Below are 23,682 nucleotides of genomic sequence, written 5' to 3'. Positions count from 1 at the left end.
GTAGTAAACTGAGATAGAAAGGTTGAGTGGCACTCTGTTTTCAGTCTGAATTATACATAAACAGAACCCAGCCTCTCCCAGTTAGATCAGGAGATAACATTTTCATGTGCTTTGGATATAAACCTGAGAGGAGATATGGATGTCTAAGCTGTATTGAAATTTATGAGTAACACTGCCAAATGAAATGAGGTAATTACTTTCCAATTTTTTAGGTCTGAATGTTGTTTGGAATGTATCTTTCTCACCTTGTAAAAGTGATATCTAGGAACGTGAGATGCTGGAAATAAAGCAACAGCCGGATGATAGGGAGGACGGATGGGTTTGTTGTTTAGAGATGACATAAAGGAGCTGAGAAAGAAGGCTTTGAATGAAGTCACTTTAGGGAGGACAGCAAGTTATGTGGTGTAGAAGACTGCCACAGTAACACGTGGGAAGCTAGTTTTCCTTTGCTTAGAAACTGTATTAGGATGGGAAGTATTAATTTAAAGGACTCATGTGTCCTTTCTTGATTGTTGTATTGTCTCATATGTCTTGAAGACTTCTTGTGTATCTAGGGAAAAGGAAGCCTTTTAATTTACAGTGTTTTGTGTTTATTCTCTCCCCTTCCCCCACATACCCACCAAGTAGGGAACAGCGAAGCGTGGAGAAGCAGCCGTGGAAGCAGCTTTGGTACAGTCCAGGCTGTTTGGCAGTGTGGCTCTGTCTGCCAGCACTTTGTGTTTGAACTTCATGCTGGGGAGCTCAGGTAGTCACTGTGAAGTGCTGTTTGCATCAGCAGCCATGTGGTGACAGGCCAGCATCTCTTAGTGCACATGCCTTTAGAACCCTTGCATTCATTAGCTTCCCTGGCCACTAAGGAGATGGTGGGATAAACAAAAATGGCCAGAGCTAGAAGATTATAAGGCAGAGTTTTAGGCACTCAGTGTTTGTTTGTTTGTTTACCTGTGTATGTGAAGTCAAAGGTTTTTCTCCTTTCAGCATTCAGGTCCCAGGGAGTGAGTTAAGTCTTCAGGCTTGGTGGCAAGCACCTTTACCCACTGGGTTATCTTGTTGGTCTTAGAGAATTCTTTAAGATTTTCTTGAACCTCTGAAGTTAGACAGACTTGAATTTGACTCTCAGCAACTCTGTTGGGGAAAGTTGTTACCTTCAAAGTGAGCTTCAGGACTTTGCTGTCACACCAGGCGACCAGGATTAAACAGATACACAGGACGTAGCAGTGTGCACTAAGGATTGCTTCTGTCCCCTCCTTTGAGGTGGCTGCCTGGTGGCCAAGGCTGTCTTGTGCAAGGATAGCCTAGTGCATTGGCTCAGCGACAGCTAGGCAGTCATCAAGGCAACCCAGGGCCCTCAACTGCAGAGACTGATTCAGAAGTCTGGGGTCGGAGTGTAGATTTTCATCAGGACAGAAAATGGTCCTGATGAAGGCAGAGCCACACTGTGGATGCTGTGGGTGGGAAGAGCCCATTTAATCATAGCACGGTAGGGTTTTTCATGGTTCATCACTTAACAGTAGTAACAGTATGGGAATCGAAGCTTTGGGCACAGACTTGTAGCTGCTTAGTTACATATATTCTAATTTGTAGAAATACATCATATGTTGAATGTTCGTTATCAAAATTGAGTTCACTGTTTGAAAAAAAATATGAACAGGAAAAGGAACGTCATTAAATAGAACATACCACTTTTGAAAGTTAATAAGCTCTAAGTGTTCTTTGCCCAAGGAAATAAGTATTTAGGGGCAAGGACCTCTACACACAGTATTCCATTTGATGAAGCATTCTTCATCATTTCTCCTGTAGTGCAGTCTGGATGCTATTAATCAGAGTGCTCTGGCTAATCTTAATTGTCATGGTGCTCTGAGGAGATGTGATGTGTAAGATATTCAAACCATGTGGGGTATATTACTAAGAATCATTGTTAAGCCAGAGGATGAAGGGAAACTGGAATGAAACAAGTCAGGCATCAGGTCTTGGTATTTCCTGTTGTTACTACTAGGATATTTTACTTTTTATGTAAAAAATGCAATATACTTAATTTTCCCTCTGATATTTATATGGTATGATTTATATATACATATATATCAAAATGCATGCCTATACACATACATAAAGCCATATTTGATGGCCCAAAGGAAGAGGCCCCCAGGGCTCTTTAGTGTGCAATTAATATTTTGGTCAGAAAAATCAGCAGATTGTTTCAGTATGGTTATGTGTTATGACATCATATTCCAGTAAAGTTATAATGAACAGAAATTTTGTTTGTCTCTGTGGCAAACCAAAATGAGTTTTGTAATTGTCAGCAGACCTTAGTGATTATAGTGGCGCCCACTCCCTCTGCTGTAGTTAAAGGTCTTAGCATTCCAGTTGTGGACCTCTGTTTTCAGAAGTTTATAATTAATTGTAAGCATTTGCTCTACGGGGAAAGCTTGCCATGTAAGATCAGTTCAGGAGTTGATTTCTGATTTCAAGTAGTGTATCTTGAAGTTTTATAGAACCAATTAAATATGTACAGTTGTGTGGAGGTGGGAAACTACGCATGTGGACGAGAGTGAGGACAGTCTACATACACTGTTCATATTGGTCTGTTGAAACTTTTGGATTAAAAGGATGAGTAGTAAGTCATAGGGAGTTGTGCTTTCAATACCCTCTTTAGTTATTGTAATCAAAGGACAAAAAGATGGCGTTTTAAAAGTCTTTGTAAGTCTTTGGATGTTAAAAAGAGTCTTTTACTGTCATTTTTTTCTTTAATTTTTTATGTTTCCTAATTTAAAATAAGGATACTTATATTCACTTAAAATACCTTATTAAAATAGAACAGAAAACCGTGAGCCATACAAGTGATGGTTAGCGTGTGAAACAGTGACTTTTTCTGCTGCTGTGCTCTGGTGTCTCCAGTCTCTGGACACTGTTGGTTCCCCCTGTCCCGGACATTACGCTGTGATCTCTTCTCTGGCTCTGACCCTCTTTATCCTGTCCTCTGCCATCTGTTGCTTCCCTGTGCTTTGATCGTAGGTGTTAATCAGAGTCCAGCCTCAGGCTCTCTCGAGGTTCCTTCATGTGGATCCTTTTCAGGTGTCTCTCCATCACAGGGTCTCAGTTGTTGCCTTGCTAATCTGCTCTTTGGTACCAATCTTCATCTTCAGTAAATCTTCATTGATTTGGTCCCATTGCCCAGTAAACTTTAACATTGTGGACCCTCTCCAGTTTTATCTCAGACTGTATGAAGATTACCACTACTTGGATATTTAATAATCATTTAAAATATGTTGTGATTTCAAGTTGAGGATATAACTTGGTGGTAGAGTACTTGTCTACCACATGCAAACCCTTGGGTTTAATCCCTAGCATGGCAAGAAAGAAAAAAAAAAAAAAGCAAGACCTCAGTTGGACTTTGGTTTGGAAACATTTTCCAGCACTGGAATGATTTTTTTAAACTTCATTTTTAGCGTTACAACTACAAATCCATTATTCCATAAAAATTGATCCAGTTCATAGTGCTAAGTCACTCAAATCAGTGATCATATTGCTCAGTCCTGGTTTCCTTTGTCTTTACTTAGGGTCTCATCAGTCCCTTCTTTAACATGCCTTTTCATGTTATTGATCCTGTTCATAGTGCTGGGTCACTCAATTCAGTGATCATATTTCCCAGTCCTACTTTCCTTTGTCTTTACCCAGGGTGTCTTCAGTCCCTCGTTCTTAACACGCCTTTTCCACGTTAGGGACGTGTGCTTATTGGTCTTTCTGTTAGCTCTGAATCCCCCAGCATTCATATTTTTCTTGCATGTTTGAGTGCCATCTCTGTATTGATTCTCTATATGTATCCCCAAAGTTTATCCTTGCCTTAGACCTTTTTCTTAGAGGCCAGACTCATACCTATGATTGTCTACTTGACAAATCTGCTGGAGGTCCGACCTCCCTAAAACCTTCACTTTCCAAAGTGTCACTTGACAAATCTGCTGGTGTCCGCCCAACACACCCATATCCTTGTGTAGTCTTTAGTGTTCCTCTAAAGCTCCAGGGTGACTCTGACCAGTTCTTAGATTTCAAACTCATGTAGAATTCGGGGACTTCTTCTACTGTGATGCCCAAGCTAAGGCACTGTCTGTCCCCTTCTGCGGCTTCTCTCATAGCTGTTGTTAGAGCTCCCTTGCTTCTCCTGCCCTTCCCCTTCAGTCTGCCCTCAGCATAGGAGATGATCTTCCAAAATAGGGTGTAGATGATGTCTTTTCTGCTCACAGTGGCTACCCATTTCTCTGAGGATCGAAGTGAATCCTTAAAATGATGTTAAAGGAAGGCCTGAAGAATCTGGTTGCCTCTTACCTGGGCGTTTCCCCCCCCCTCCCCCCCCCGCAGCTCTAGCCAGATTGGCCTCCTTAGTTACTTGAGCATGTCTTGGTATTCTGTGTACCTCAGATGCACTGTCCCAGGTTTCTGTATGTCTAACACACTAGATATTCTACATACATGTCTTACTGTTTGTCTTCCCTACTATGATATTTGTTTTTACAGTATCCTGTCATAAAAGACATTCTGTAAGTAATTGTTGAGTTGATAGATTTTATCATCTATCCTAATTTTTAAAATTTCTTTTAAGCCAGTGATGGTGGTGTACATCTTTAATCCCCTTGGGAGACAGAGGCGGGTGGACCTCTGGGAATTTCATGCCAGCCTGGTCTACAGAGCAAGTTCCAGGATAACTAGGGTTACACAGAGAAAAACCTGTCTAGAAAAACAAAAACAAAGAAACGAATGTGGTTTCTCCTCAATGTGTTCTTCCTTCTCCTAGTCTCTTATCCCTCGAATAGTAGCAGCTTCCTACTTACACTCTGCTCCCTCAGCTTCATTAAATGCAAATCTGGGTAGGTTTTCAACCATGAGAATTTTTTGTGATGCTTCTTCTGATGCAGTCTAGAAATGACGGTCTCGGGGTTTTGATGGCGTTCATTTTCTCTGCCAGTTAAAGAATGAAGAAGCAGGAACATCTGAAGCCTAACAGGTAGAAGCAGAGGGATCTTGTGCACTGCAGACAGAATCAGCCGTTGACAATGGTGTTTACCTGGTGGTGGTGGCACCCAGAGAAAAAGAGCTAAAGAAAGCATGACTTAGCAGTGCAGTGTCCTCCGTCGTAGAAAGAACGGAATTGCTACATGTGCAGTGACGGGGTGGAGCTGGTGGACATTGTTAAGTGAAATGACCCAGGCACAGAAGAAAAGCACTGCTTGTTCTCACGTACATCACAAAGCTGATACTTTGATCTTGAGACAAGTGGAGAGTAGAATAGTAGTTACCACATTCTGAAAAGGGTGTTGGGCAAGAGAGAATGAGAAGATATTTAATTGGGTTGGAGGAATGATGTATATGTTTTGTGTAGTATAGCTGTGAGTAACAAGAGTTAAGTGAGTATTTCAAACAGGGCATTTTGAACATTCCCAGCACAAAGAAATGGTGCATTTCTGAGGTAGTACACATGCCAGTTACCCTAATCTGATCGTAGTGCATTGTATACATGATGAAATGTTGCTGCCTTCTGAAATATGTACAGATGCTGTAGCCAGTTTAATATAAACATTTTAAAAAGAATTGGCATAAATTCTTTAGTTTTTGTTATGTCAATGTGATGTCTTTATTACTTTATATCACACTAAGTCATCTCTCTACCCCCATAGCTCTAGTATGCCATTATTATAAGCCCAGCAGTGTGCATGCAGCCACTTAAATGTGCTCACCTGTCTCCAACTTCTGCAATGTCTGCCTGTTCTCAGTGGCAAACTGTTCCATTCTCGTCTAACAAAACTAATTAAAACTTCACTAGAAAATCTTCTGTGGTACAGTTAGATAATTTTATTACATTCATTTCTGTTTAATGTTACATTTTTCATGGAAGTCAATATACAATATTTGTATAGCTATATTGACTCACATTTTACCTTAGAAATATATTTATGAGGTTGAGATTGTATTAGGGTTAGTAAGAGAATATGCAATACATCCCATAGTTGCTAACATTTTGGGTGAAATAATCTTGTGGTTATTGTGGTTATAGACTCATATTGAGCTACCACTAGTTGTAGTTGGTTATTTTTTTTACTCTTTGGGCTCCTTGGGGGCCCACCACCCAGCTCTCAAATAAATCACACAGAGTCTTATTCTTCCTTATGAATTCTTGGCCTTAGCTTGGCTTGTTTCTTGCCAGATTTTCTTAACTTAAATTATCCCATCTATCTTTTGCCACTCTCTATTTCTGTATATCTTTTCTTTCCTTTTTATTTTGTGTCTGGCTGGGTGGCTGGGTGGCTGACCCCTTCTTTTCTTTTCCTTGATCCTCTCTTGCTTCCTGATCCCTCTTTTTCTCCTTCTATTGATTCTCTCTGCCTGCAAGCCCCACCTATCCTTTCTCCTATCTTGCTGCTGGCCATTCAGCTCTTTATTAGACCATCACGTGTTTTAGACAGGCACAGTAACACAGCTTCACAGAGTTAAACAATTGCAGCATAAAAGAATACAACACATCTTTGCATCATTAAAACAAATGTTCCACAGCATAAACAAATGTAACACTTTAAAATAATATTCCACAGCAACTAATGCTTGTGTTTTCTTTTTATAGGTATCATTGCCCAATGCCCAAGATTTTTTATGTTCAGTTGACTGTAGGAAATAATGAGTTCTTTGGTGAAGGGAAGACTCGCCAAGCTGCCAGACACAATGCTGCCATGAAAGCCCTTCAAGCGCTGCAGAATGAACCTATTCCAGAAAAGTCTCCCCAGGTGTGCTTCTGCCAAGTGCGGCAGTCTCATCCCTGTGCCTTCTGGGGCGGGGGCGGCGGTTACTGAGCAGACAAATAAACTAACTGTGTAATAAAAGAAAGCATCTGTTCAGCTAGGAAAGGACCGTGATAGTTTGCTCTCACACGCGTGTCACTGTACTAAACTCATACATCCCTTTGGGAATACCCCAGTTCACTGGGGAGTCGCTTGCTAGGCATCATGGGATTTAAGCACATGTGTATAAGGATGGACGTAACATTCATTTGCCTTACATTTAATGTGCCTTGTATTGGGCAGCGATTGCATTGTGTTAACCTGAGGTCAAGGAAGGTAGGCCAACGCTTTAGTGACAGGCACTCTCCCAGGCGAGCCGTGACCCCAGCCTGAGGTCAACGATGTAAAGAGGAGGAGATTGTTTGAGATTTTGGAGCTCTACTGTAGTTTGTAAATTAGAATGCTAAGACTGTTCTTGGGTAATTTTACCCATTCTTATGGTTTCATCTACTTTCTCCATTGACTTCAATAATATCTCTAGTTCAGACATTTCCTATAGTATAGCTAGTGTTTTATCCTTTTCTGCTGGATTATTCAAACCTTACAGTTCACCCTCCTAGATTATCCTTTCTCCAAACACGGTAGTCTTCTTTCTTTGAAATTTGTTATAATGGTAGGCATATATGTTTCTCTGCTGGTGCAACTGTTCATGACAACTGTTAACCATTTTTGATTAGATTGTGAGCTTCCTGATAGCAAGAGTTGTCCCTTTATTCCCTTATCTCACACATACTTTGTTCAGCACAGATGAGACCCTCCAGAACTATGTGTTGCATAAGTGAATAAGTGAATGATGCTAGCTAGTCCAGACACAGTTCCCATTTCTTGGTTTGCATCCTATGCTCTTGTCCGTTATGGAAGCCCATGGGTCGTGTTAGAGCAACAGCTGGGGAGTGAGGCAGGTTGCAGCTCTGCAGTAGAAGAGTGGGGTCGAAAGAATGTGTGGCCGGGGAGAAGACTTTCCAACTCAGCACAGCCTTGACTCGCGAGAATTCCGGGAGAATCCAGTGTGTGTGCCCATGTCTGCTATTTCGAACTTTAGCTAGACCTACCTGATTGCAGACGAGTCTGAAGGCTGGTGTGATGTCTGGCTCCGTTGTTACCCTGTTTTGTTTTGTTTCCTGTGACTTAGAATGGTGAATCAGGAAAAGAGATGGATGATGACAAAGATGCCAATAAGTCTGAAATAAGCTTAGTGTTTGAAATCGCTCTGAAGAGAAATATGCCTGTCAGTTTTGAGGTATGTGTGCCTTTCTGTGATTATTTAAACAAGTTAAATGATGTCCTAGATTGTCTGATGAATGCACATGCTTCTTGTGTTGAGATCCATTACCATGGAATGATTTATGCCCCAGAGAAATAGAAATTATTGTAGTGTTATGAATATTGTGGGTCTTCCTGTCTTTTCTGTACTAGGCTATCTTTTGTATATGACATTTCAGTTTTGACTGTAAAATTTGTTTTCTGATCATAATTTCTGTTAATCTATAGGATTTGGTGTTTTATTTATCATTAATTTTTAATCCTACTTAATTCAAGGTGTGGGTCAAGTTAGTGTTTAGTGATCCTATGCTAATATCCAATTCCTTTTAACTTTATGGAGGTCAAAACATGTTTGACCTGTTTTGGGGGAGATGCTAGGAAATCATACCCAGGACCTTGGCACATGCTAAATATGTAACTCTAGGACTAAACTAGTTCCAGAATATGTCTTAACATCAACTGGCAAATCACTGAAGAGAAATGATATAGATTTCTACAATGAAATGTGTATAAACTAAACATTTATAAAAGTGTATGAAATTTTTAAAAAGAGAAAACCTTAGAAATAATTTTATAATGCTTTCCATTTAAGAAATGACTAACTTTGAAGCTCATGTTTGGAAAGTAGGCAGGAATGAGGAAATAAGCTCAAACTGTGGAGAGAATTCTCCTTCAGGTTTACAGCATTACCTTCTGGGGATTGTGCTCATTGACAGGAGCACAGGACGGAGAAACTGCTTTCTTCTGGAACACAACTCTGACAAGTCATATGACCTGGCTTCTTGGCCTGTAGCAGGTTGACAGAAATTAGGAAGAAAAAGTACTTGACAGACTGTGGGGACCTGCCCCCACTTTACTCTGGGTACTCTTGAGGAGAGAGGGATAAGAAAATATCAGAAGCTGGGCAGTGGTGGCGCACGCCTTTAATCCCAGCACTCAGGAGGCAGAGGCAGGTGGATCTCTGTGAGTTCGAGGCCAGCCTCGTCTATAGAGCGAGATCCAGGAAAGGCGTAAAGCTACACAGAGAAACCCTGTCTTGAAAAACCGAGAAAGAGAGAGGGAGAAGAGAGAGAGAGAGAGAGAGAGAGAGAGAGAGAGAGAGAGAGAGAGAGAGAGAGAGAGAGAGAGAGAGAGAGGAAAATATCAGATAGAATGATAGGCCTAGCCAACAAGAAGAAAGACAAACACAGGACAGCTTTGGGAGTATCTGGGTCAATACCCAAAGGCCCAGAACTTTATTCAAAAGGGCTTTTTATAACAATGTCAAGGGATGAGGCAAAAGACCTCCCCATTGCTAGATCCATCCCAGTGTAGACTCTTCCAAACACCTGGTAACCACGCCCTTGGTCAAATCATCCCCTTATGCAACCCTGCTGGGTAAAGCAAGCTCAGATTCTCTGACCTTGAGTAATTTGGGCCCCCACAACAGTCTGATTCCAACATGAAATCACTGGAAAACTTGTGAAGCCGACCAAAAGTGTTCAACACATACCCAAAACTCATTGTAGTGTGGGGTCTTTTAAAGACTAAAATGAATAGAAAGGCAATTTTATAAGTCATAGAAGTCCTTTGCACATCTCTATGTTATGGCATAGAGTATTGATGTTCACACTCTGATGATCTCATGTGAGCAATAAGAGGCTAAACATCCAGGATCCCCGTTGAGTCAGTGCGCCCTTTTTCTGTATGTGTGATGCCTGTGTGTGTGCACACACCCATGCTCTCTCTCAACCTGGAGGCTGACATAGCTCAAATCATTCTGTGCCTTCTAGAACAGAGGAAGGGGTGGAGCCAAAACTCAGAAATGAGCCCGGGACCTTCCTCTACCTCAATTTTTGGACAAAGATCTTTCACTGAAACCAGAGCTTGGCTTGGCTGGCTGGCCAGCGAGTGCCAGCGATCTGCCTGTGTTCGCATCACTCAGTGTTGGATTTACAGATGTGTGCAGCAGTGCCTGGCTTTTACATGGACGCGAGAGATCCGAACTCGGGTCCCCGTGCTTACACAGCAGGCACCCTTCCTGACTGGGCCGTCTCCCCAGCCCAGTAAACTACTTTTATAATTAGTAAGCATGTACCTCAGAATGGTAAAAATGAGCAGTTGGTGTCTAAATTAGTAAACTTAAGTTACTTGGAAAGTATATTTACAACTAATTCCTTATTTTACTATTGCTGGGTTCTAAGATACCATGTTGTTTGTAATTCCTTTTCCTAATTGGATTCCAAGACTAGAAGATAAAATCCCAAGTAAGTGGTAAACCAAATACTGTATGTTCCTTGGGTCAGAACTTTAAAGGAAACTGGGATTTTGAGTATTCAGCACTTGGCATCCATCTCCTCTCTACAAGGTGGCATAGTTTAAATGTAAGAACATATTGAATAGTTCAAGAAGATTCCTAGTTCAAAGTTCCATAATTCTTTACATTGAAAACCTACACATTTTTATGGTCTATCAGTGTACCATCTCAGACCACCTCACCAGAATTCCCAAGAGTTTAAATTCCCTTATGAAAATAGTGTTTGAGGTCTCTAACAGGAGGTTAATTTTCTTCATTTTTCTCTTTTTGAAAGTCTACCGCAGGAGGATGCTTCATAACTCAATGGTGTTTGAAATATTTAAATATATGTAAACTAAAATGCTATGCAATCTTTCTGCTCCATTATGATCTTATAGAATCATAATCATATATGTGGTACTATAAAATGTGCTATTGTATGATAAGACTTCATCTTCTAAATGATAAGACATCGTTTTTGACCTCTGGTGTTTTACCCTTATGGAGGACAACATTAGATATATATGTCATGATGTTATTCTCACTCTAGATGGCTGATCTAGTTTGGAATCATAGCTAATATGGCATGCTCTACACTCTTAACTTTGTGTTCTGTAAGATATGGGGAATCATAACTGACTGTAAATGACATGCTTGTGAAGATTTCTTTCACCTTTGGTAAATTAAGAATCAGAAATCTTTTACATGAACATTGCTGATATCAGACTTTAGAATAGCTATCTTTAAAAGATGCTGTCATTTCGAATGGTTCTTCAGATTAGTTGGAGAGACTGTTAAGAAAGATTCATGCTGTTAAACACAAATGCTGGTGTGTTGATTGATGTTCTACTTGCATTTAATAGGTTATTAAAGAAAGCGGACCACCACATATGAAGAGTTTTGTTACCCGGGTGTCAGTGGGAGAATTTTCTGCAGAAGGAGAGGGAAATAGTAAAAAACTGTCCAAGAAGCGTGCAGCAACCACTGTCTTACAGGAGCTTAAAAAACTCCCACCTCTTCCTGTGGTAGAGAAGCCAAAACTATTTTTTAAAAAACGTCCTAAAACAATAGTAAAGGTAAGCATATACTTGTAAATACCCATTTCTTTTACTTAATTACTGTAGTGATGGGCCACAGTATGGTATTTTTGGTCAAAATAGATCACATGTGTGGTTTTTGTCCTATACAGTCCTAATGGAGCAGGAAAATTATAGCATTTTTATTATACTTGTCTATGTTTACATGTATTTATATAGTTTGAATATTGCAAACACCACTGAGTTAGAGTTGCCTTAAGTTTCTAGTAATATGCCATAAAGGTTTATAGCCTAGGAACAGTTGTTCCACCACACAGCCTAAGTGTGTAGAAGACTATATCATCTAGGTTTATGTAAGTACGCTGTGATGTTTACATAAAAACAAAAATCATGTAATGACATTTTCTCAGAATGCATCTCCATTGTTAAGTGACATGTGACCATAGTATACTGGCTATAGGCTGTTGACACAGGTTTCTTAGGACAGATCCCTGAACCAGTGCAAAAAAAATAACTTCAATCTTTTTCCCCCTCCTTTCTGTCCCCCTCCATCTCTCCCTGCTTCTACCCCCTGCTTCTACCCCCACCTTCTCTTTCCTGTATACCATTCTAAATCAAGATGTAGAACACGTGACGATAAATTAATGATAATTTAATCCTTTATGTATTTTTCTTTCTTAGTATCCATTTGTGTCCCCTTTAGTATTCTCATCATGACCATGTAAAGTAGATGACATTATCCCTCATTTTATTTTATTTTGTGTGTGATGTGCATACGTGTGTGTATGATGTGTGTGTTTGCATGTATGTGGGCAAGTGTGCATCTGTGCGTGTGTGTGTGTGTGTGTGTGTGTGTGTGTGTGTGTGTGTGTGTGTGTGTGTGTTCAGGCCTGAAGTCAACCTTGGGTATCTTCCTTGATCATTCTCCATTTATTTTTTGAGGCAGAGACTCTCAGTTAAACCCAGAGTTCACCAATTCAGCTAGCCATCCTGCTTTGGGGAATACTCAATCTCTGCCATTACATACTGGGATTATAGGCAGGCTACCATGCTACTAGGTATTTTTGTGTGTGCCAGAGACCACTGTGGTCCACATACACGGACTGTAAACAGATTTTTCTTTTTGGGCTGCCAGCTCACAAAAAATGACATGAAGACTATAACACAAATTGCTAAATGGTCTTATTAATAAAACAAAAACCTGGAGCCAGATATTGGGGTGAAAACTGAAGAGATTAGAAGGATAGAACAAACCACAGCCAACCTCACCTTATCAGCTCCTCAGCCTCCAGAGAGAGCTGCTTCCTCTATATTCATGCCTATATACCTTTCTGTGCCCTGCCATCTTACTTCCTCTTTATGCCTAGCTTCATCACTTCCTTTTTCTGCCCAGCTGTATTACTTCCTGTCTGTCCGGCTCTCCAGACCTCTATGGTTAACTAGCACTGGGATTAAAGGCATGTTCCACCACACCTGGCTTTGTTTCCACAGAGATCCAGATGGATCTCTGCCTCCCGAATGCATAGAAGTAAGGAAATGGTAGCACACGATTAAAGGCGTGTGCTACCATTTCCTTACTTCTATGTTTAATATAGTAGCTGGCTTTTTCCTCTGATCCCCAGATAAGCTTTATTGGGGTGCACAAAGAAAATATCACCACAGGAGACTTATTATTAATTATGAAAGCTTGACCTTAACTTAGGCTTGTCCCATTAGCTCTTACAACTTAAATGAACTTTATCTTTTTATCTGCATTCTTTTACATGGCTCATTTACCTTTACTCTGTAGTGCCCATCCTGCTTCCTCAACATCTGGCTGGCGACTCTGCCTTTCTTCTTCACAGAGCTCTCTGTCCCCAGAAGTCCCACTTAACCTCTTCCTGCCTAGCTAATGGCCCTTCGGCTCTTTTTTAAACCAGTCACAGTGACGCATCTTCACACCATGTAAAGGAATATCCCACAACAATGGGCAGCAAGCATTTTCTCTTCTGAGCTATCTCCCAGCCACGGATTCTCATTTTCTAAGTAAGGCTTTACAAAGCATGCTCAGAAAATTTGCTCATTTCTGTTTGGCCATCTTGTGGAGTAGCTGGAAGTGCTCTGATCCCGTGTTAGCAGCAGCAGCAGCCGCAGCAGCCACAGCCGCAGCCGCATGGCTAGCACTGCTGCACTGTCACTTCTTCAGATGTCATAAACTGTACAGGACAGGACAATAATCGTGTAATAATGCAGCAGGGATGACAGACGCCTCACGGGAAAACTGACTCTGTCCCATGCTGTGTGTGCTTTGTCATGCTTACTCCTCAGGGTAGACCTCCGAGATCAATGTATTTGTTTTGTTTCCATTCATTCCCCAACCTTGCCAAGGAAGAATGCAGAACAGACAGCTCTTCAAGGTGTTGTAACCAACTCTTTTATTGGGTCATCTTTGATTTACATTAAAAAGCTAAAAAAAAAGAAGGGCAGAGTTGAGTTGAGGGTATATAACGTAGTGTTTAGTACAGACAGACGGTGTCAAATGCTCAGGGTAGATGACAGGAGTGAACTGAAGTTCTCTACTGCTAGAGAAAGCCTCCGATTGCTACTATTTCCGTTCCTAACTCAGCTCACTTGTCACACACAGGCACATGCATGTTTGAATCAAGGACTACAGATAATTAACTCATCATGGATGAGTTTCTGTTGTTTGAATTGTGCAGGGATACACTTTGTATATTCTTATGGGGTTTTCACCTTTGTGTCTCTGCTTTATTTGAAAATACATACATTATACAACAATACGTAACAACCTGTTCTTTTTCTATAAAAACTGAGTTTGTTTCACTGAGAAGAAAATGTAAGGTGTGCATTCCGTGTGTTACGTAAGGTAGAGATAAATGGGAAAAACAAATGGCACATGGATCCACTGATCATGAGCCACGGTGGTTCTGGGTGCACCCTGCAGAGAGCAGGGTGTAGCTATTATGAGTGCAGACTTTGCAGTCCGTTTTGAGGGTGACTTCCTGGCCTAAGCAAGTTGTGTCGTGTTTCTAATCAAGTGTGGATAATACTTGTTCTTGCTTTGTAGGATTGTCTTTGCTGAAGCACTGCACAGAATGCATTAGTAATCATGAAATATTTTTAAGTTACTTATATAATAATTACTCAAATATTAAGATGGTCTATTATCTGACGCTGTCTAGTCACATGATCTATCAAAAAAAAAAATCCCTAATATAGTCTCTAGCTTTTCTATGACAGAAAAGTGCTTATATCAAAATGATCACATAAGATTGATCACAGTATCCATTAAACTCAGGTCACTTGTAATAAACTGAGAATATTAAGCTGTTAAGCTAGATAAAGATACATACATTTCCAAAATGATGTATAAATCTAATTCCTGTGTTAGCTATAGCCACTGAAAAACAGTTGTTAGAAAGTTATCTTCCAGATCCTAGGGATAGGGAAAATAGTGCCTTTAAAATATTTAAAAGCATGTTATTCTGGAATGTTCTCCGAGCCTCTCACTCTAGACTGGATAACCACCCTGCATTCTTCCTTGCATACATCACACTTGGAATTACTTGTGCTATATCTGTCTTATGTAAAATAAAACCTGGAGATTTTCTGAAATGTAGGCTGCTATTTTGAGAAAGGAAGTTCTTATAATGAGCTGGAATCTAGATGATTTTAAATATAATTATATTGTAGGCCAATAAAAAGATTTATTTGGAATATTATCTTGAGTTTTTATTTTTTTCCTCATGTTTTTATATATTTTACTCATCTGGGATGTATGACTCCTTTTGTTCAGAAGAAGTAAAGAAGATCTGTGATGAGTTACCTTCATTTTACTTAAAATAATAAAAACCATCACATTGTCTCATTACCCCTAACGTTTCTGTGATGTATCATGCTGTCATACAGAGGAGGCCATTTGTGTTTCAGGAACACAGGTTTCCACCCCAGAGTCAGGTTTCAGATCGAGTTATTTCTACTTACAGTGTCGATTGGAAACTGGTTAATTGTGAACTCCTTTTGGATTTAAAGATGATTTATAGAGTCACCCTCTTAACATGTACAGTTTATCAGATGATCTCTTTGGGTTTTTATGTTTTTAATGTCTTCTTTAAGATAAGATTTCAAAGGAGGCTTCCCAGTACTGGAGATAAATTTTCTGGACCTAGTTTTTATAAGGATACCTTACTGGCGTTTAGGATAATCTAGACTTATATAATAACTTAACTGTCATGGGCATAGTAATCTCAGTCAAGAAAGGAATCAAGCCACTAATAATGTTCTCAGATTCCTTCCTTTACCTTTTTTATTAATGCGTATGGTTCATTGTCACTAAAATCCATATCAATGGTTGTTTCTCTGGGACATAGAGACGTCCTTAGAAGAGCCTGAGAAGCAACAGGTCTAAGGACATTACAGGCAGCCTCCTGTTGGAAGCACAGATTGACGTGAGCGTCTTCACGTGTGGTGGCAACGCTAAGTGCCACAGCTGCTTCTTAACTTTTTGGTTGGGAGCTCACTGGGGCTTCTTAGGTATGGTCTGTACTTGGCATTTTCACTGTCTCTCTTTTCCAAAGCCTTTTCTTTCCTTTTTGAGATTACAATATAATTATACCATTTCCTCCTTCCTTCTTCCTCCCTCCATACACTCCCTTATACCCTTCTTGTTCTCTTTTAAATTCATGGCCTCTTTTTTCATTAGTTGTTGCCACATGCATATACATACACACATGCACGTGTATACACACACACATATATACATGTATATACATGCATACATATATATATTCTCCTAAATCTAACCTCCTCAACCTGTATAATGTTACTTGCATGTGTATAGTTTCAGGGCTGGCCACTTGGCATTGGATAACCAATTAGTACACTCTTCCCTGGGGAAAACTGTTTCTCCCAGTCTCAGCTTTCCTTAGTTGCCTGTACTTCTTTGGATAGGGTTGAGGCCTCATGGTCTTTCTCCATCTACTTTGGCATGTTGTTTGTGTTCAGTTCATGTTTAGGAGCCATGTTAGTGAGACTTTATAGGTGCTTCTGACATTACTAGGAGACTCAACCTCACAGCAAACTCCCTGATCCTGTAGCTCTTAGAATTTTCGGCCCTCTTTTCTGCCTTGGGTGTTCCCTGAGCCTGGCGTGCAGGAGTTGTTTTGTAGATTATCTATTGAGATCGAGCTCCACAATGTGTTTTCTGATTGGTTGTGGTGTAGACCATTTTCTGTAATGGTCTCCATCTGTTGCAAAGAGAAGTTTCCTGGCTGAGGGCTGAGGACTGCACTTACCTGTGGTGTAGGACCGATCTTTAGAGTGTAGTTAGGGAGCGTGCTGGTTTAGTAAAGTGGTGGCGGTAGGCTCTCCAAGATCCATGACTTCCCTAACCCTGGGCAGCTGGCTGGGTTTCCAGTACCAGGCATGAGTTTTCTCTTGTTGAGAGATCTGAAGTCCAGTTAGAGAGCTATTGGTTACCTCCAAGGTATGTGAGCCGCCACTACACCCTGAGAGTTATTGTGCCGTGCTGATATTGGATGTGATTCATAGGCATCATAGCTGGGTAGGACTGTTGGTTGTCACCCTCTGGAAGCTCGCATGGTGCCTTCTGGTAATATGAAAGCTGGGCCTTGGAGGAGGCTTTTAGGTCAGATCCAGCCCAAGAGCCTCTGAACCCTGTGTCTGCAATGCATGGTGTCCTCAGCAACAGGGACTTCCTTTCCCCCTCTGGTCGGCAGCCAAGGGCAGTAGCACTAGACTGTCATTTGGGGCGTCTCTGACAACCCTGACCACCAACTCGGAAGAGGGCTTCTCCTGCCTGGGGTTGGGATTTCATTAGCTAGGCTTTGGCTTGTGGAAGGAATGCTGTGAGCCCACATGTGAAGATTCCATTTATACACAGACTTACATTTGTCACAGTTTTTGTTGTAGTTAGTAGTATGATTCCTTACAACGTTTTTAGACAGTCTTACTGTTATTTTACCTTTCCCTCCTTTTTTACTTAACCCCTCCCCATTTCTCTAATCTGGTCACTTACACTTTGCGAGTGACCCCTTCTAATTTATTGGACCTGTAGTTTTGGCTGTGGTAGACTTGACCAGCAGCTAACCATCTCCATTGCTCTCTCACGTCCAGCCTAACGAGTGTGCTTGTGAAGTTTACGTCTTTTTAAAAGGTTTACTTACTTTGTGTTTGCGTGTGCACGTATGTGGAGGGCAGAGGACATTGGAGGATTCCGCTCTTTCTTTCCCCGCCGTTGGGTTCTGGTGGCCGAACTCGGGGCCTCCAGCGTGAGCAGCAGGTGCTCTACCCACTGAGCCGCTTCGCTGGCTCTGGGTTTGCAGCCTTTCGATCTGTCCTGGTTTCTCCGTTACACCCAGTGGTTCAGTTCAGCCTTTAGAGAAATGACTCCCCAGTGTGCTGCTGTGGTCTACACCATGTGCTCCACATGGTTGCTTAACAATTCACAGGCACCTTGGATTCACTGTCCAGAGTTTATCATGCTCCCTGGTACATCTTTCTCCATCTAGTGGCTGGCAGCACCAACCATCTGACACTGAGATTTCTTTTTATCCTTGTGTCCAGTAAATCATCAGATCCTGTGGATCCCTTACCTAAACATTTCTCTAGCGCTCCCCACCCCTCCTGCTGTGCTTCTTGTCAGTCAGGTAGCAATGTACTCTATAGTTTGGGCTCCTCAGGACTATTTTCAGTTCAGGAGTTCAAGGCCAGCCTCGCAACATAGTAAGCTACCGCCTTCTGCTCTCCTCCTGTCTGCTGCAAGCTTCTTCCATTCCTCTTCTGTCTCAGTTAGGGTTGCTATTGCTGTGATGAAACACCATGATCAAAAGCAACTTGGGGAGGCAAGGGCTTATTCAGCTTATGCTTCCACATCACAGTTCATCATCAAAGGAAGTCAGGACAGGACTCAAGCAGGCCAGGAACCTGGAGGCAGGAACTGATGCAGAGGCCATGGAGAGGTGCTGCTTTCTGCTTGTTCATCATGGCTTGTTCCATCTGCTTTCTTATAAAACCCAGGACCACCAGCCGCATAGGCTGGGTCCTCCCACATCAATCACTAATTAAGAAAATGCCCTACAGGCTTGCCTATGGCCAGACTTTATGGAGGCATTTTCTCTATTGAGGTTCCCTCCTCTCAGATGACTTGAGCTTGCGTCAGTTGACATAAAACTATCCAGCACACCTGGTGGGGCTGTTGTACTTCTCAAGTTTCCCAAGCAGATGGGTTATATTCATACTTTACCATGGTTTTAATATGCATTTGTCAAGTTCTAATGAAGCTGACTGGTCTTTCTTTCCATTTTCATTCTTGTGATACATCAGTTCATCACTTTTTACCTATCTTCTTTTTCTTAATTTTTTAGGAGTTTCTAAAAGTATGTTTTGGAGCCTAGATCCATCTTTTTTTTTTTTTTTTTGGTTTTTCGAGACAGGGTTTCTCTGTGTAGCTTTGCGCCTTTCCTGGGACTCACTTGGTAGCCCAGGCTGGCCTGGAACTCACGGAGATCCGCCTGCCTCTGCCTCCCGACTCCCGAGTGCTGGGATTAAAGGTGTGCGCCACCACCGCCCGGCTTAGATCCATCTTTTTAAAGTTACATGTTGCAAGTATCTGCTCACAGTTCATGTCTTACCCTGTCCTGTTCTTTTTTCTATTGCTATTTGTGAGTGATCCTTGCACCCTGAAGAGATTCATCCAGGTTTAAAACATAAGCAATCTGGCTTATCTCTGTTATCTCTGAACCTCAATCCCATGGAAGACTAAATGTTGGGTCCATTTTACAAAGTTCAGTTGCAAATCTTCTCAGTGACTCTGATTTATCCCTTCCAGTCAGTTTTGGTGGGCCAGGGATGCAGTGGAGAACCGCTGCTTTTTCTATGGTCTAATAAGTTTTGCAATCAAGATGCTGAAAGTTTTCCTAAATTATTTTTCTAGGCTGGACCTGAGTATGGTCAAGGGATGAACCCCATCAGCCGCCTGGCCCAAATCCAGCAGGCCAGAAAGGAGAAGGAGCCTGATTACGTTCTACTTTCAGAACGAGGACTGCCTCGACGTCGAGAGTTTGTGATGCAGGTATTTTCAGCCTTCTTAGTCAGTGTTTCTGAAATCAATGAAAAACTGAGGCGTTCCCAGGGTGGCGCAGTGATGTGGTGAAGTCAGGCCGGGCCTTGGAAGGATGTGCAACTATGTTTACACTGTAGAGTATTCATTCTTTTTAGGCTTACCTATCAACTTGGAAACTTGCTGGTGTCAAGGACGTGTTAGATAGACAACATGAGATTTGGAAGGGCCTGTGAGTTCACATGGGTTATTTACCACAGTTTATCATTTAATGTCTGTCTTTTAACTTTTCATGTTGCATTTTAAAGCCAGGGTGACTAACTATTATGTTCGGAGACAAAGGGCATTAGAAACAAAATAAGAAGGGTAGATGTAGGGGATGGAAATGGGCCAAGGGCATAAGGTTATGGAGCTCTCTGGAAAGTTAGAGCGTCTGGCCTGGCCAGCTGACCAAGAGACTTGAAGACTGGTTGCTCGGTATGAGCTAGGAGTGAGGTCAAGTACCCAAGTTGTCTTGTGCTTTGCCAGCGTGGCCGGACCCTTCTGTGATGGCCAGTTCACTCCATACGCTGATTTTTTACTAAGAAACATATCCAGGCTGGTGAAATGGCTAAGTGGTTAAGAGTGTTTACTCCTCTTGCAGGGGAGCTCTTAACAAGTTCAGCCCTTAACACTCCATCAGGTAGTTCATAACATCGCAATAGGCAGTTCACGACTGCCTCTAACTCCAGCTCCAGGGGGCAGGGGTTCTCAGACACCCCTGGTCTCTTTGAGCACCTATATTTGTAGTCATATACGTACACAGAGACAAGTACAGATGCACGCGCATACACACATATACACACACTTAAAAATAAAATACATCTTTAAAAGGATATTGAAAGGTGGGAAGAAAATAGTATCCTGAACCCCATACAGCAGGTAAGATCTTTGCCACACTGGATTCAGCTGTGACTTCTCACTTTCCTCTTGATTTCTTTATGCCTTTATAGAAATTTTAAAGCTAACTTCTAACCTTGTTGTTTTAGACTTAACCTAGTCCATTGCTCTGAAAAATTATATTATTTTTTCTTACAGTAATATTCATTAGAAGAATCTAATAACCAGTGTGTACTTAAATTTTCTTTATTGTGTTTGAACATAAAATTTCTCTTATGAGAGAAACTTATGGTCAAACTCAAGGATCTTACCTTTCATACAATACAGATAAAATCAACAACTATTTACTAAATGTTGACTATATATCAGATATCTCAAAATCCAAATATGGAACCTTGTATTGATTAACTACCCACACATAGCTAAGTTTGCACTTCTGTATGTATATGATGCCAAGTATTGATGAGTATTGGGGCTCTAACAAACATTTACCAAGTAGTTGTTGCTTTCCTGTCAGGCTTCTGGAAACCTCAAGTTCAAAGTTAGGGATTTTCCTGTGGTTTGTAAACCACGGTGTCTCAGTATCATTAGGACTCGGAGGCTGCCCTAGCATTTTCACTAAGTAGAATGTATTAATTGTTTTGGCTGTTACATTCATAGCTCTTAAGAACGCAAGGATCTGTTTTGTAAATACCAAAGGTTCAAACTACAGACACATATTTGGATATAATCTGCTTTGGGTTGTGTTACAGTTCCTTTTCCATGGAGTGTATTGAATACCCACTTTGAGAGAGGAGGTCAGAGTATCTTTGGCTAGCTCCCATTTTATAGTAGTCTTATACATTCAAACAGGGACATTTGGCTATGCTTCTGCATGCTTTCCCACTGGATTCAGATCGTGTCGCCCTCACCCTAGACGCTCCAGTAGAGTCATTGCAATATTATAACAACCTTATTAAAGGAAAGGCTTTTGTATCAACTCATTACACAGTATTATCATGGTATAATTGAACGTAGAAGAAAGATAGCTGGAATAATGTGCTCATTTTTATCTATTATACCTCCCCAAACTGAGTTGGTATGTTACAAAATGAATACAGGTTACTTGTGTTGATTACTGAATAAGAAAAGAAAATTTTTGATGACATTATAGGGATAGTTAGTTCCAAAGCAAATTTATTCCTTGAGGGTAGGAGTATTGTTGTGACAGAGACTCATGTAGCCTAAGCTGGCCCTGAACTCACCATGTAGCCAAGGATGACTTTGAACTCCTTGTCCTCTCGATTTCAGGCATATGCCACCATGTGTAGCTTTTCAGAGTAAATTTCTTTTTGTATACAAGGGCTGATGAATCTGAGGAATAAAAACTCTTTTCATTTGTTTTGGAGAGAGGTTTTAATTTTCAAACAGAAAATAATAACTAAATTACATATGAATATACTGTATTATCATGAATCATACTAACTTTTACACTTTTTGATTAAGATCTCCAAGTTATTAAAAATATATAAAGCAAATTTCTTCAGTCTCAGTGAAAGACAATGAAATTTTCAATGCTATTTCTGAACTTTTTTATTTCTTAGTTATCGTTGAGGGTTCAGCTCATATAGATGATTAAAGACAAAAATCTGACCATCTTATATCTGCAGCATAGTAGAGAGCTGCTTTGCTCAGACATTAATATTTTAATGTAAAATCTTATTTGTAATCTTATACAATCTGTGAGCTCTGTAGGAAGATGACTCATGTGCATTTTTACTTTTATAATCAAGAGGTTCTTTGAGTGAGCGTTGTGTTTGGTGGCAAGGAATGAGGGTCACTCAGCAGTGTGACCTTTGAGCATTGGATTACTCTGGGATAACAGCTCAGACTACTGAATTAACTGCTCACAGACAGTTGGGTGAGGAGGGACCGTGAGTCAGGAAGCACCTGTTAGGAAGGAACGAAGTCTCTAGAAAAGATCGGGATAGGTCAGGTGGAAAGCTGGCAAACACATGAACAGTTGGTGCCAGGAGAGGACCAGCATTGCAGTCAAGTCCAGAGGCAGGAGCCTGGGTCTAAAGGCAGCAGGCCTGCAGAGATGAGATGTGGGGCTGGGGCAGGGGAACTGAAGGACGTCCAGTGAGGTGTGTGTAGTGTGTGAAAGCAGATGAAAGTTTCTGTTTACTCTGGTGAGCCTTTTGACCCCCAGAGAAGCGGAGGAGGCTTTTGACGCAGCTGGCCTATCTTCTCACCAACAGTCGTTCCAGAACAGAGTAAGGGCTGGTGAGTCTGGGAACAGGCCAAGCCCGAGAAAAACAGCAGGTATTAGGAGGGACTAGCTGAGGGTGAGAACACAGCTTCCTTAGGGCTGTGTGGAGGTCAGGGTCAGGCCAACACTGATAGAGCACGGACTGTGAGTTCATGCTGCTTCAAGGAACGGCTGAGAGTGTCCCTGCTTCCCAGTGCCGTCCACAGAAGGCTGCCAACTGGCATCAGCTGGACCTTCCCACTTGGGAGGAAAGCAGTGACCTGTTTCCACACACTCCACGTTTGCACTGCATAGCTTGACAGCAGCTCTGCTGTGAGCACATCTGTGGTTTCATGTGCCACAATGACCGTCATTCAGGCCGCCGACTAAAATCCCTCGGGAGTACATTTCTGTACTATATCATCTGCATATTTATGTTTAAATTTCTATTTTGCTGCTCAGCCTGCTTTCTTATAGAACCCAGGACCGCCAGCCCAGGGGTGACACTACTCATAATGGACTGGGCCCTCCCCATCAGTCTCTAATGAAGCTGGGTCTCTTTCTCTCTCTCTTTCTTTCTTTCTTTCTTTCTTTCTTTCTTTCTTTCTTTCTTTCTTTCTTTCTTTCTTTCTTTCTTTCTTTCTTTCTTTCTTTCTTCCTTCCTTCCTTCCTTCCTTCCTTCCTTCCTTCCTTCCTTCCTTCCTTCCTTCCTTCCTTCCTTCCTTCCTTCCTTTTTCTTTCTTTCTGTAATCATGAAAACAAGCCACTTATTATTAATAACATTAACTACATTAACTGTTTTATATTTAATTATATTATTATGATTAATAATAATAAGACTCCAGCCCTGTCCTGAGTAACCCCTTTTGCAAGTTTTTTTTTTCTATTATCAGCTTGATACAGTACAAATTCTTATCCTAATAGTGAAATGTTTCATTGAGGCTTGCCCAGTGATTGAGTAAAACCAAAACTTATTATAAGCCACAGTCATCCTAGGGTCCCCCTATTATGTAGCCTCCCTGGTTCTGTGGGTTGCAGTCTGATTGTTCTTTGCTTTATATCTAGTAGTCTCTTTTTAAGAACAAAAGTAATTTAAT

At 41.2% G+C, this 23,682-nt stretch overlaps 1 protein-coding gene across 13 annotated transcripts in view; it reads left to right on the top strand.

The window, feature by feature from the left end:
• Positions 1 to 23,682, top strand: part of Stau2 (staufen double-stranded RNA binding protein 2) — a 281,249-nt gene that overhangs the window by 100,666 nt on the left and 156,901 nt on the right. For all 13 annotated transcript variants that reach the window (XM_015993567.3, XM_076563754.1, XM_076563758.1 and 10 more), the window contains 4 exons: positions 6,608 to 6,767; positions 7,954 to 8,061; positions 11,223 to 11,435; positions 19,351 to 19,488. In XM_015993567.3, the coding sequence (XP_015849053.2) occupies positions 6,608 to 6,767; positions 7,954 to 8,061; positions 11,223 to 11,435; positions 19,351 to 19,488 (619 nt within the window). The remainder of the gene's footprint in view (positions 1 to 6,607; positions 6,768 to 7,953; positions 8,062 to 11,222; positions 11,436 to 19,350; positions 19,489 to 23,682) is intronic.

Source organism: Peromyscus maniculatus, chromosome 2, assembly GCF_049852395.1.
Source record: "Peromyscus maniculatus bairdii isolate BWxNUB_F1_BW_parent chromosome 2, HU_Pman_BW_mat_3.1, whole genome shotgun sequence".
NCBI lineage: Eukaryota > Metazoa > Chordata > Mammalia > Rodentia > Cricetidae > Peromyscus > Peromyscus maniculatus.
This window is presented reverse-complemented; position numbering and strand designations above follow the sequence as displayed.